The sequence below is a fragment of the Myotis nattereri genome, assembly GCF_964212035.1.
Source record: "Myotis nattereri genome assembly, chromosome: 4".
Classification (NCBI taxonomy): domain Eukaryota; kingdom Metazoa; phylum Chordata; class Mammalia; order Chiroptera; family Vespertilionidae; genus Myotis; species Myotis nattereri.
The window spans coordinates 79723953-79738302 of record NC_138079.1 but is presented as its reverse complement, the minus strand read 5'-3'; the positions used below and the strand labels follow the sequence as shown (position 1 = coordinate 79738302).

Sequence of the window (14350 nt, the reverse complement as noted above, 5' to 3'; positions counted from 1 at the left end):
TGGCTGGGCTGCTGTACTATTCTTTTAAAATATATTTTTATTGATTTCAGAGAGGAAGGAAGGGAGAGGGAGAGATAGAAACATCAATGATGAGAATCATTGATTGGCTGCCTCCTGCAAGCCCCACACTGGGGATCAAACCTGCAACCCCGGGCATGTGCCCTTGACCAGAATCAAACCCGGGACCCTTCAGTCCGCAGGCTGATGCTCTATCTGAACCAAACTAGCTAGGGCTGCAGTATTTTCTTTTTAATATATTTTATTGATTTTTTTTACAGAGAGAAAGGGAGAGGGAGAGTTAGAAACATCGATGAGAAACACTGATCAGCTGCCTCCTGCACACTTCCCACTGGGTATGTGCCTGCAACCAAGGTACATGCCCTTGGCCAGAATCAAACCTGGGACCCGTGAGTCCGCAGGCCGACGCTCTATCCACTGAACCAAACCGGTTAGGGCAGGGCTGCAGTACTTTTACTGAAACAGATCAACATGGTCTATGGCTCTTGGTATGCACCTAGTGATCGTCCCATCCTCATCAATAAAGAGGATCAAAGGCAGTTCACAATTAAGAGGGAAGAACAGAATATGCTTAATTTCTTGACTCCAGGGCCTGATCAACCCTCCTGCTATTTCACAAAGAGACCTGGATTTCCTGGACATTCTGTGGGACATTATTCTAGTGATGACATCATAATAATCAGATTTGGTGAAAAGGAAGTAGCAAGTGTACTGGGTCCCTCAGTAAAACACACATGTACCAGAGCATGGGAGGTAAACCTTATAAACATTCAAGGGTCTTTTATATCAATTAAGTTTTTGTTTATATTTATTTTTTCTTAATGTTTTTGATTTTAAAGAGAGGGACAGAGATGGATGAGAGAAAAACATCATTGATTGGCTGCCTCCTGCACACCCGCATTGGGGATTGAGCTCCCAACCTGGCATGTGCTCTAACTAGGAATTGAACTCACGACCTCCTGGTTCATGGGTCAATGTTCAACCACTGAGTCACACTGGCTGGGCTCAGTGAAGTTTTTAAGGGTCCAAATATCTGAGGCATGCTGGGAAATTCTAAGGAACAAATTATTGCATCTTGCCCTCACTACTAAGAAAAAGGCAGTGATTGAAGAGCCTCTTTGGATTTTGGAAGTAACATACTTTCAAGTGTGGCCCAGAGTCATAGAGCCCAAGTGCCATATGACCAGCAGATTCAGATGGTGTTAGAGAAAAATGTGTAGAGGTCTCATAAGCCCTAGTAGGAGCTTGCCAATAGAATTCTAGAGCAAGGCCATGCCTTCTACAGCAAAGAACTATTCAGTTTGAAGAGCAGCTCCTGTAACTGCTGATCATGTAACTGGAGCTGTTGATCACAGCTGAGTATGCTCTGATTCATTAAATCAGGTGGACACAACAACAATCCATTATATGGAAGAAATGTCACATTTGCGATCAGGCATGAGCAGGCCCAGTCACAGGTTATATAAGCAGGAAGCTCTCACCTGTGTCACCTGCCTCTGCTGAACCGATACCTCCCTCTGCTCATACCTGTGAACTCATGGAAGGCTCCCTTAGACTTGTTGGTGGAATAAACCTGCGGTCTGTTTCACAGTCAGCTCAATGTTAGCATGAATCAAGAAGGCATTGTTAATTCTGTGTGCTTCCTCGGGAGTGAAATCTGGTGGGCAGAGCTGCAGGCAGGCTATCTGGCACCAACTTTGTTTGGAGGAAGTAGTAACCTGAGGTAGACTCCATGGCCTCTTGGGCTGTGGCAAACAGCCTGTCTAGATAAGGGGCCTGCAAAGAATAAGGTTGAAAGTCTGGGGACAGGATCTGAGGAAGATTTAAGCTTAAGGACAGATGGACCAAAGGGGGCTGAAACAAAGTGTGTAGATCTTTGTGTCATTAATCAATGCCCCTCAGAAAGTACCCACTGCACAGAAGGTTTCAGGAAAATAAGGGGCAGTATAGATAGGGATCCATTCACCTCTCACCAAAGGAGGATGAGGCAGGCCTTGAGGCTTAGCAGCTCTACCTTCATTTCCTTCACGTGGAGCAGCTCCAGGAGCCTACAGATAATCAGCTGCTTCTAATCACCGAGTTCTTTCTGTGTGGGCCTTCATCATGGTTAATATATAAATAGGAGAGCTCCTATCAAAGGTACTGAGCTAGGTGCTGGCAGGACATCAGGTCATCAGCAAGCTACTGGAACAGTAAAAACATTTCAGATTTCCAGCACAATTGATTTTTTTTTAAAGTAATGACTAATACATTTGGCTGGTGCATAAAGACTTGCTACCTGTAGTTTAATCTGATCCCAGGGTGGCATACTGGCAGTTTCCAGAGATCAGAACTGGTATTAGACATGACACTTTCTTGTTGTCCCTAATCCTGGCATATCAGGTTTGTTGAACACTATGGCTGCAGCAGTAGACAAAAAGGTATTTTAGTGACTATTAGTAAGAGGTGAAAAAAACTCAGAACAACAAGATAAGCAAGTGATAGGAAGAAGGAGTGAAGTAGTTGGTTTCTAGGCAACAGGAAGACTTACCTACTGGCCAAAAGATTTTTTATAAGGTAGAAAAATATCTTAAGAAATAAAAGAGACTGCAGTCAGAAAGAAAAGATGGGATGGGTTTAAGTTAATCAAATTGGGTATTATTGACTACTGGAGTTTAGAAGAATGAAGCTTCTGAGGGAGAATCAGTTTTTCACAGACTTTGGCAGAGACAAGAGTATACACAACCAAAATGCACAAGAGGCTGACAAAATGTTCCCAGTGATGAAAAAAATGTATTCAGTATGTAGGGGAGAAAAAGCACAGACCAAAATGCAACTATTCTACACACTACTGCAATTTCCTAATACACACATTCATTCACAAGTACTACATATTCTATTTACCCCAAATCCAAATTTCCCAAAAAGATAAACCAGTAGGAATACTTTTTCTTTCTAAATAGTGTTCAATAAACAACATACCATTTATTGTAACAGTCCTGAAGTATTACAAGATGTTATAAATTTATTCTGAATCAGATTAGATTATGTTCAAATGGCTCAATTTTTCACAAATCATAATTCTTTATTGTATGATAAAAGTTAAACAGTCATAATGCTTTCTCCATAACTATACTTGATACACATCACTTTAACTATACAAAAGGCAATGCCAGCATGGTTACTGGGACCTCAAGTGTGGTGAGGGGATCGGCTTCAGTTAAGCTGGCGAGGAATCCCCTTCCTTCCTACTGTACCATTCTCTCACTCCTCCAGGGTCTCTTGATGTTGAATGAAACAAAACCTAGCACTTAAGTCTATATTACAATTATCTGACTTCTCCCTAGCATCCACGTTCTAGTTACAAACACACACACACACACAATAACACCGAGAGCCTACTTGACAGTTAAAGCACTTCTCCCTCTCCAGTGTGGACTCTCTGATGTTTGGAAAGATTTGACTTGCTACAGAAGGTTTTCCCACAATTATTACACCAATAGGGCTTTTCCCCAGTATGGATTCTATGATGTTTATTAAAATTGGAGCTGTGGTTGAAAGCTTTTCCACACTCCTTACATTTATATGGCTTTTCTCCAGTGTGGAGTCTCTGATGAGAACTAAGACCTGCATGCTGACTAAAGCTCTTCCCACATTCATTACACTGATAAGGTTTCTCTCCAGTGTGTATTCGATAGTGTCGAATGAGGCTGCCTTTACCACTGAAAGCTTTCCCACAATCTTTACACTGATATGGTGCCTCTTCGGTGTGCATGCGCTGATGTTTAAGGAGATCTGAGCTCTGACCGAAGGCTTTTCCACACTTACAGTCATAGGGCCGGTCCACCAAGTGTGTTCTGTAATGAAGGGTAAGGTTTGAGCTGTGGCTGAAGGCTTTTCCACATTTGGTACATACATAGGGTTTTTCCCCAGTGTGTGTTCTCCGGTGTTTAGTAAGATTTGAGCTATTGCTAAAGGCTTTTCCACACTCAGCACATATGTATCGTCTCTCTCCTGGGGCAGGTTTAGTGGACATTAATTCTCTACCTTTCTTGGAACCTTTGTCTAGGAGAGAGGCTTTTTTTCCTCTTTCTTTTTCAAGGTTTACCCATTGCCTTTCTAACCTGGCCTCAAATTTATTGGCAATAACCATGGGAGTAATATCCTTTTTGAATTCTTCTGCATGAGACTCTTCAGAACTTTCCTGCATATCTGTTGGTTCCTCATTCTGGGTGTTCGATTTACAATCTGAAACAATAAGTAGAATAAGGACATGTGAATTGTTTCCTGTTCTGAGAAGAAACTGTTAAAGGACAAACAGAATCATCGAATGACATTGATAGATTTTTAAGGGTGACCAAATATTGCTTTATGAGAGTTCACAATATCACAATTATACAAATAAGTCATCATCAAATCTAGTTTACAATATCAGACTTTCACACAAGCTGCCTACCAAAAGCTATGATGGTATGAAGAGTACATGCCTTTTTCTGCTAGGAGGAGAACTTCATATATAAAGGGCAATAAGGCAAAGCCAAGCATATAGCAGCAAAGGAAGATAGGGCAGAATGAAACAAGTTAGAAATATTGCTGAAGGGTCAATCTGATTAAGGAAAATAAAAGAATAATTAAGGGAGAAGAGACTAGTGGCAAACTCAAAAAATCTATATGCTCATAGAAGCTAAATATCTATATATATAAAAGGCTAAGTTGACTTGTGCATGTGCGATACATAAAGTTCTCGCTGGTGCCAATCACATGCATGTGTTTCCATCTGTCATTGTCAATCGTGAATTCGGTTGACACTTCTATTATAGAGAAAGGGTGAATAGCAATATTGAAATATTTCTTCTAATTAATTTCCTTTCGAAATGCATGAATTTGTGCACCAGACCACTAGTAAAAGCAATAGAAGAGAACATTCAGTCCATTTATAATCATTCTAGTCCCAGATCCTCCTCCTCCAACTTTAATATGTTTTTATTGATTTTTTTAGTGAGAGGAAGGGCGAGGGAAAGAGAAACATTGATTGGTTGCCTTCTGCACACCCCCTACTGGGGATTGAGCCCACAACCTGGGCATATGCCCTGACTGGGAATTGAACCAGTGAACTCTTGGTGCATGGGATGAAGCTTAACCAACTGAGCCACACTAGCCAGGCCCAGATCCTTCTTAATTTAAGTGAAAGTACTTAACTCCCACCAGGGTTCAACTCTTATAATTTAATCTATATCAGCTAGGTCTTGTTATTCTTTTAATTATAAAGTATCACTGTTGAAATCAGATTGAAGCAGTACATCTTTTAAGAGCATTTCACTAGGCAGTCACACTGCTAAAAGTCCATCTACTCATCCACACACATGGAAAGGGGAGTAATAGAAGTTTCCTCTGAAAAATGGACTCCTCTTTTTTTTTTTTTAATATATTTTTATTGATTTTAGAGAGGAAGGGAGAGAAAGAGAGAAAAACATCAACAAGGAGAATCATTGATCGCCTGCCTCCTGCACACCCCACACAGGGGATCAAGCCCGCAACCCAGGCATGTGCCCCCAACCAGAGTCGAATCTGGGATCCTTCAGTCCATAGGCTGATGCTCTATCCACTGAGCCAAACTGGCTAGGGCAGTGATGGCGAACCTTTTGAGCTCGGCGTGTCAGCATTTTGAAAAACCCTAACTTAACTCTGGTGCCGTGTCACATGTAGAAATTTGCAACCATAGTAAAACAAAGACTTATATTTTTGATATTTATTTTATATATTTAAATGCCATTTAACAAAGAAAAATCAACCAAAAAAATGAGTTCGCATGTCACCTCTGACACGCGTGTCATAGGTTCGCCATCACGGGGCTAGGGCAAAATGGGCTCCTCTTAAGTACAGTCTTCCCTCCATGGGTACAAAAGTCCCACTTGACAAAGGTACCTCCCTCTAGTCCCCTTTTCCCTATCCCTCTGTCTCTGTCTCCTGACCATCTATTTCCTTCCTCTGTCAGCAGTAACCACTCAGCTGCTTCCAGGCTCACCCCTTACTCACTGTCTGCAGCAGTGGGAGCTAAAATCTCTCTCACGCTCCATGAGGAGCAATCACGTGGCTGCTCATACAGACTACCCTTCAAGTTGCCGTGAACTATGTGTAGGAAATAAGTTAACTTAAAAGTTAAAAATTTTAAATAGCCTGGGGCAGAAGTTGAATAAATTTACCAGGGATCATTTCTGCATAATCCAAAGCTGATTATATATATAACAGGCTCACTAAATCATTAACAAATGAATAGTTCCTACCTTGATTCTGTCTTAGCTCTGGAGTAAAATCCTGCTCTTCACCAGTCTCTTGGATGTACAGGGGTCCCCAAGATTCATATTTGGGACTTGTTTCCACAGACTGTGGCTGGCTGCTGCTCAGAGATTCCTTTGCTGTTCCTGAAGAGGACATCTTCTCCCATGCCTGTTTCTGTTCATTTGGAGGAGGTGAAACCTAGACAATTAGGAATGGCTGGATTTGTCCACAGCTCACTTCATTATTATTATTTTTTATAACAGTTGCAGTGAATCTCTTGAGTGTGACTCTATGTACACATGCAACTGTTTCTTTAATGGTACTTCTTTTTTTTAAAAAAATATATTTTATTGATTTTTTACAGAGAGGAAGGGAGAGGGATAGAGTCTGAAACATCGATGAGAGAGAAACATCCATCAGCTGCCTCCTGTACACCCCCTACTGGGGATGTGCCCGCAACCAAGGTACATGCCCTTGACCGGAATTGAACCTGGGACCCTTCAGTCCACAGGCCGATGCTCTATCCACTGAGCCAAACCAGTTAGGGCCACAGCTCACTTTTGAACTAAAATGAAAGAAAATCTCAGGAGAGCTATGTAGAATCTCTAGGAAAGAGAAAAGAGAAACACCCTCCCATTCAATTCTCAAGGCTAAAGCTAGTGTAGGATAGTAGGAAAAGGAGGAGGAAACATGGTCTAAATCAGTAGAAACGCCCCCCCCCCCTACCTGCTGCCTTGGTTCATCCAGTTCTTGCTCCAGGTCTTCCAGGAGAGTGACAGCCTCTTCAGCACTCTCTGGACAGTGCTCCTGTACCCAGGCCTGCAGCTCCCGGGGCAGGATGGTCAGGAACTGCTCCAGCACCAGCAGCTCCAGGATCTGCTCCTTGGTGTGGATCTCGGGCCTCAGCCACTCACAGCAGAGCACCCGGAGCTGGCTGAGTGCCTCCCGGGGTCCAGGTGTGTCATGGTATCCAAACTGCCTGAAGCGCTGGCGGAACATCTCCAGGCTGGGAAAGCACTTCTCCTTCTCCTCCTCCTCCACTTTCACAACCACAGGCCCCGCCTGCTCCTGTAGAGGCCCACGGCCCAGACCTGCGGCCACGCCCAGGACCTTGGTCATCATATGGCCTCACTAAAGATGGGCTCTTTGTAGAAGGAATATTGGTTCCTTTGAGTTTCTGGTTCTTCAGGACTACAGGCTCAACCTAAGAAAAAATGGTTACCATAAAATTACCAAAATACGTATTTTTAAATTTTGGTCTTACAGTTACACTTTCAGCACAAGAAATTGTGGAAATTATGGCCACTATAATACTACCATGTAAAAATTACTATTCAAATCTCTCTGGAGTTAGCTCAGAATATCCTACTTTGATTTTACTTCCAAAAAAGCACACTGGGCCCAGCTGGTGTGGCTCAGTGCAGGGTTCAGTTCCCAGTCAGGGCACAGGCCTGGGCTGTGGGCTTGCTCCACAGTAGGCGCGTGCAGGGGGACCAATTGATGTGTCTCTCACATCAGTATTTCTCTCAGAAAAAAGGAAAGAATATTTCAGGTGAGGATTACCCCCCCGGCCCCCTCCCCCAAACTGCACTTGGCATAATTTAAAAATTAAATTTACATTAACTGTGCTCTGAAAACTTTTTTAGGCCCTTAGAACTCCTGAGGTTTCAACAGGCTATTGCTGGCCAGAAATATACATTTATGTCATAGCTTTAAATTAGGTGTTTAGATTCACACATTTAGTGAATAATATTTACTTTTGTGATCAACTTTTGCAATTAAAAAAAAATGTGAAATGGGATTTTGGTAACAGAACCTCAGTATGTGACCTTGCTTTTATGAAAAATTCAATAATTATCAGAATTCTAGGGATGTCAGTACTTGGGACTCCCCTCCACTGTACCAATGCGGAAGCATTCTATGAGATGTCAGCAGGTGTCCTGACAGGGTGAACCAGACAGCACCATCCACTCACTCCCTAATGCTGTCCTACACACCCAATTCGCTGCTGGAGCTCCCTAGTTCAGTATTACTTGAAAATTGAGCCAGGGAAGAAACACTGCCATTAGCCTCCTAAAATAAAGGCTCTGGCACCGAAGACTACAGATGTAGCAGTGCTGGGAGCATTTCTTAGGTATGCTTAAAAGTCGACGTCAGTGTTGAACTACATACTTGATTACAAAATTTCACACTCCAGCCAGAGGAGGGCAGTCCAACAACAGGAAAGACATCAGAACCTGTTTGGGCTACTTAGCTTCTGGGATCCAACTACAACTGCCAATTTACCTCCAGCCTGGACCTCTCTTTTGAAGGTTAGACTTATATGACCAACTACCCACTTGACACTGCCACCAGCCTGTCCAAAGTCATCTCAAGCCTAACATGTCCCAAACTGCACTCCCATCTTCCCCCCAAAGCTGCTCATCTCAGTTAATGGCAGCTCTACTGCTCTGTTTTCATGGACCAAAAAAACGTGGTCATCCCTGATTCCTCTCTTGTTTACATTCTGCATATAATTCATAAGTAAATCCTGTTAGCTCTACATCCAAGAGATACAGAGTTCAACCTTCAACACTGCCATCCCAGTCCATCACCAGCAGCCTCCTAATTGCTTCCACTCTTACCTCAGTCCATTCTCAACACAGCAGCCAGAGAGCTCCCGTTCCTCTGCTCACACCTCTCAAGGCTTTGTGTCACACAGAGTAAAAGCCAAAGGCATCAAATGGCCAAGAAGGCCTCCCTGTTGTCTCTGACCTCATCTTGTACTTCTCTGTTCATTCCTCCCCAGGCGGTTCCCTGGACTTGTGCGGCACACTCCCACCTCAGAGCCTTTGTCCCGGCTGCTCCCCTTAACTCTTCCTGCAGATCACATGCTTCTTCCAGATTATGCATGCTTGGCTCCCGCCCTCTGACCACCCTGTTTTATTTATTTAAAAAACTTTTTTTACTGCTTTCAGAGAGGAATGTAGAGGTAGAAACATCAATAATGAGAATCGTTAATAGGCTGCCTTCTGCATCCTACAATGGGGATCAAGCCCACAACCTAGGCATGTGTCCTGACCGGAAATCGAACCGTGACCTCCTGGTTCATAGGTCAATGCTCAACCACTGAGCCACACCAGCTGGCATGACCACTCTGTTTTAAACTGTACACTATCCTCCCTCACCTCAGAACTCCTTATCCTCCTATTCTTTTCTTCCATATCACTTACCACCATACAAATGCTATATATTTTACTTTTATTTTTTAAACTGTCTCCATCCTTGAAAATCAATTCTTGAGGGCGGAGACTTTCATCTATTTTGTTCACTGCTACATTTCAAACATCTAAAATATACCTAGTACTTTGCAGGTACTCAAATATCTGTGGAAAGAATGCAATGCATGGATCTTTGGGTCTACTTCTAAGGAGTAAAAACTGTAAAATTGGGTTTAAAAATATCAATACAAATTTAAAATTTACAAATATGGCAGTAAGAATTCATGTTTATTGTATTATAGACAGAGGTTGATATAGAATTAGATAATGTGTGTACATGGGTTACTATGGAGACATTTATTTTCTAGCTCTGTCTGCTGTGAAGGTCCGGAAGCAATGACATCCTGGTAGGAATAAGCATACCCAGTGCTCAAATCCTGGTCTCTAAATATCATTCTCCAATAAAAGGAACTAGAGATGGAGAAATGGTTGATTCTATGTTGGGGAATATACAAGCTGAGCCTGGAGCCACCTTGTAATGCCAGAAAGTATTAAACAACCACAGTGAGGCATGTTAAAGGGACACAGAAAAGCTCCCAATAGTCACAGCTGATACAATTTGAAAAACAAAATAAATGGTGTAGTACTAGATAGATTATAACCGTAAGTGTAATATCAATATCCGTAAGCCTGTACTGATTGATGTTAAAAAGGGTGGCTGAATAAATAAATAGAGGAGAAAAGACAAATCTCCCATACAGAATTACTCCAAAAAATGTATGTAGATACTTCCCTCAAGAAGGCGGAGCTCCACCTCTTGAATACAGGCTACCCTTACTGACTTGCTGGGGAAGGAACTACAGCGAAGAAACCTGACAAACTACTACCTCAGCCAGCTGATCAACATTAACATCATCATGGTCTCTATGTATCTACACGCGCGCACACACACACACAATGCAATACCACTCAGTCATAAAAAATGAAATACTGCCATCTATGACAACATGCCCGGAGATTGAGCAAATTATGTTAAGTGAATTAGTCAGCTAGAAAAGGACAAGAACCATATAATTTCACTCACATGTGGAACTAAAAAAAGAAAAAAGTACCAAATGAACAAACAAAGCAAAACAAAACAAACCACAAACTCAGAGATCCAGACATACAGGCATAATGGTAGTTAGCAGAAGGGGGAGAGCAAAATTGGTAAAGGGGATCAAAATATATGGTAATGAATGGAAACTAGACTTTTGGTGTGGGAGCATGAAATAAATATCGAACTACCATGTTGCACACCTGAGATTTATATGTTACTAACCAATGTTACCTCAGGAAAAACACATTTTTTAAAAAAGATTAATATCATCAGTGATAAGTCATGTGCCTTGACATGAGAAGAGCACTTCACTTCTGTGGTCTTCCTCTTCAAAACCCATAACCGCAGCCTAATCATGAGAAATACATCAGACAAACCAAATTGAGGGACACTGTACAAAAACAACTGACCAGTAGTCCTCAAAACTGTCAAGTTAATAAAAAACAAGGAAAGACTAAGAAACTGTCAGTGACCAAAGGACACGAAGCAGGCATGAAGACTAATGTAACGTGGGATCCTAGCTGGGATCCTGGAACAGGAAAGGGCATTAAAACTAGTGAAAGCCCTAACCGTCTGGCTCAGTGGAGAGCGGCGGCCTGCAGACTGAAGGGTCCCAGGTTCGATTCCAGTCAAGGGCATGTACCTTGGTTTCGGGCACATCCCCAGTAGGGGGTGTGCAGGAGGCAGCTGATGGATGTTTCTAACTCTCTTCCCTCTCCCTTCCTCTCTGTAAAAAAATCAATAAAATGTATTTAAAAAAAAAAACTAGTGAAAGTCAAAGTGTGAAGCTTAGTTAATTGTAATGCACCAATGTTGGTTCCTATAGTTGTGGCAAATGTGCACAGTAAAGTAAGATGTTAACACGGGAAACTGGGGAGAGGTGATGGGGACTCACTGTATTATCTTTGAGGTTTCCTATAAATCTAAAACTATCCTAAAATTATTTAAACACAAAATATGGGCTGTTGGGGCAAACAAGCAGCTTTAGTAAATGCTGTTCTATTATGGGGTGATAGAGAAATGTGTTGTTAATGTCAATACTTATGATGGTGAAGCAGGCCATTTTTAGAGTTAATAAAACATTTAAAAAAGTTGTGAAGCCTTTTTCTTTTACGATTTTTTAAAAAAAATGTTTTTATTAATTTTAGAAAGAAAGGGAGAGGGATAGAGAACATCGATGAGAGAGAAACATCCTGCACGCCCCCCATTGGGAATCGAGTCCACAATCGGGTATGTGCCTTTCTGGCCGAAGCCGCCACCTTTTGGTCGGAACTTTTTTTAGTAAAAAACCGCCGGGTCACGTTGGAGGAGCCGCAATCTACCGAGCCGCCGAGATTTCCCGAGTTCAGAGAGCTTTTTGCATGGTAAACAAATGCCAAGGGGGCCTCTGCCGCCCCTTTCAGTCATCACTTTCCCCTATGCTCACTCAATGCCCAATTCTTACGGCAGGCTTCAACTGCTCGTTCAAGTCTCAGCTCAGTAACTAATCCATGAAAAGATGCTCAACCTTAGTTATAATAAAATATGCTCCCACCTCTCAGATTGGCAAATATTAAAAAACAAATCTGATAATGCTCTGCATTGATGTTTCGTTTTTCACCTGAGGAAAGCCAGCAATTTCACATTTGGTCATGCTGAGTTAGGGATGCCCTACAGGTCATGGCTTCTGGATTTTTTTCAGTAAAGTGCTCATAAAGTAAAAAAGCATGTGGACAGGAAACGGAGGCTTCATTACTAACGCACCCTGTACAGGCTCCAAGCACAGTGAACTGCTTTTTTAGGCTATCTAGAATTTCAGCTAACGAGACCCATCAATGCCCTGGCCAGGTAGCTCAGATGGTTAGAATGTCGTCCTGACACCCGTGGTTGCAGGTTCCCTGGTTAGGGCACATACAAGAATCAATCAATAAATGCATAAAGTGGAACAACAGATTGATGTTTGTTTTTTCTCTCTCCCTGCCCCTCTCTCTAAAATAATGAGGAAAAAGAAAAAAAGCTTTAAAGAGGTCCATTAAGCAAAAGTTCATGGTCTACTATAAGCAGCAGGCTTTTGTTCTGTTCCAAGTTTTTTTCCTTCCCCTCCTTTATGCCTGTTTCCCAAAGCATGTATCTCCTTATAAAAGAGCCCCACAGCCATTCTGGAGCAAGGTGAGGCATAAATAATAAAATTATCACAGATTCTGACAATTTAATGCTAAAATGCCTTTAACACACTCAAAGTCTGTTCCTGAAAACTCCCAACCAGGCAAATTTGATCATTTTTCAGGCACAGAATTCTGTTAGAGTTTTTGTTTCCAAGCTTTTCTTTAAGCCAAACCAAACCTAACTAAATTGTGCATAATATTTTATCTTCCATCTTCAAGATCCTAGTTCAGTCCTAGACCAACACTTACTTTCTCCATAGTAGCCTTAAAATGCCTGAAAACAATTATCTTGCCTCTTAACTGTCTTTCTAGCCACTTGTTTCAACTGTTCCTCAAATAACATGTTTCCAAGCACCTCACCTACCAGATGACCTTTCTTTTCACAAACTCTTAACAAATGGTCCTGTAATACCGCGTTTCCAAACTTGAGCAGATCCCTGTTATTTAAATGCTTCCTTTTAATTAAAAAATATATATATTGATTGATTTCAGAGAGGGAGATAGAAACATCAATGATGCGAGAAACTCATTGATCGGCTGCCTCCTGCACACCTCACACTGACCACTGAGCCCGAAACCCAGGCATGTGCCCTTGACCGGAATCGAACCCGTGACCCTTCAGTCCATAGGCCTACGCTCTATCCACTGAGCCAAACCGACAAGGGCACGATGCTTTTTTTAAAAAAATGTATTGACCTTAGAGAGAGAGACAAAGGGGGCGGGGAGGAGAAAGAAGGGGAGCAGGGGGATCTGTTGCAGTTACTCATGCCTTCATGGGTTGCTTCTTGTATGTGCCCCGACCCGAGATGGACCCCGAAAACTTTGCGTATGGGGAGGGCGCTCTAACCAAATGAGTTACCCATCCAGGGCCCCGTATACTTTCCAACCTGAACAAAGACCAACGAGACTTTTCACGCCCTCGGATCAGGCCTTCTAAAGAGGTTCGCTTTCGCAGAAGGCCCGCAACCCCCTGGGGCGTTTCATCAATTAGCCCTGAGTTCGGGCCTCCCTTCGAGGGCCCGGGCTGGGGGTGGGGTCGGGGTTGGGAAGAAACTTGGTAGCCCCTGCTCTGCTCTAGGAGCGCGCAAAAACGGCTCTGAAACTGCGAACCGAAGTTTCATTTGTTAAAGCCTCGGGAGGAGGAAAGGCTTCCCAGGGAGCAAGCGCCCCCAGGGCTGGGCAGGGACACGGGCTCCTCCCCCAGCCCTTCCGGGCCCGACTGGGGACGCCGCGGAGGCCACAGCCCCGCGCCCACGGCTCCCGCTCCTACTACTCGCGACCGCGCTCCCTCCTCCGCCCGCCGAGCTCACCGGGACCAGCGGGCTCACCGTGAGTCAGAGTCGCTGCTGGCGCTGGGACACCTGGACGCGCTCCGCGGCGGGCGCAGCCGGAAGTACGTCACAGCCCGTCCGCGGGCCGTTTTGCGCGGCCGCAGTGGCCGCTCTAGGAACTCGGGAAATCTCGGCGGCTCGGTAGATTGCGGCTCCTCCAACGTGAACCGACGGGATCTCGTCTCCCCGTCGGGATCTCGTCTCCCCGTCGGTTTTTTACTAAAAAAAGTTCCGACCTAAAGGCGGCGGCTTCGGCCGGAAAGGAGCAACTAAGCAGACACCATGCGGTTCGACCTAAGG

The 14350-nt window shown here is 43.4% G+C and overlaps 1 protein-coding gene across 3 annotated transcripts; it reads right to left on the bottom strand.

Annotated features, from left to right (window-relative positions):
• Window positions 1–280: 280 nt before the first annotated feature.
• Window positions 281–14146, bottom strand: ZSCAN21 (zinc finger and SCAN domain containing 21). Of its 3 annotated transcripts, none has more exons than XM_081090472.1 (4): window positions 14048–14146; window positions 7003–7480; window positions 6282–6474; window positions 281–4245 (listed from the first exon to the last, which is right to left on the bottom strand). In XM_081090472.1, exons 2-4 carry the CDS (start codon window positions 7396–7398, stop codon window positions 3407–3409), a joined length of 1428 nt encoding a protein of 475 aa, XP_080946598.1. In that variant the 5' UTR covers window positions 7399–7480; window positions 14048–14146; the 3' UTR covers window positions 281–3406. The 3 variants fall into 3 exon arrangements, with proteins under 3 accessions (XP_080946598.1, XP_080946599.1, XP_080946597.1); XM_081090473.1 differs by having other exon boundaries at window positions 6282–6450; window positions 14048–14072; XM_081090471.1 differs by lacking the exon at window positions 14048–14146 and adding an exon at window positions 9394–10570 and having other exon boundaries at window positions 7003–7671.
• Window positions 14147–14350: the final 204 nt, after the last annotated feature.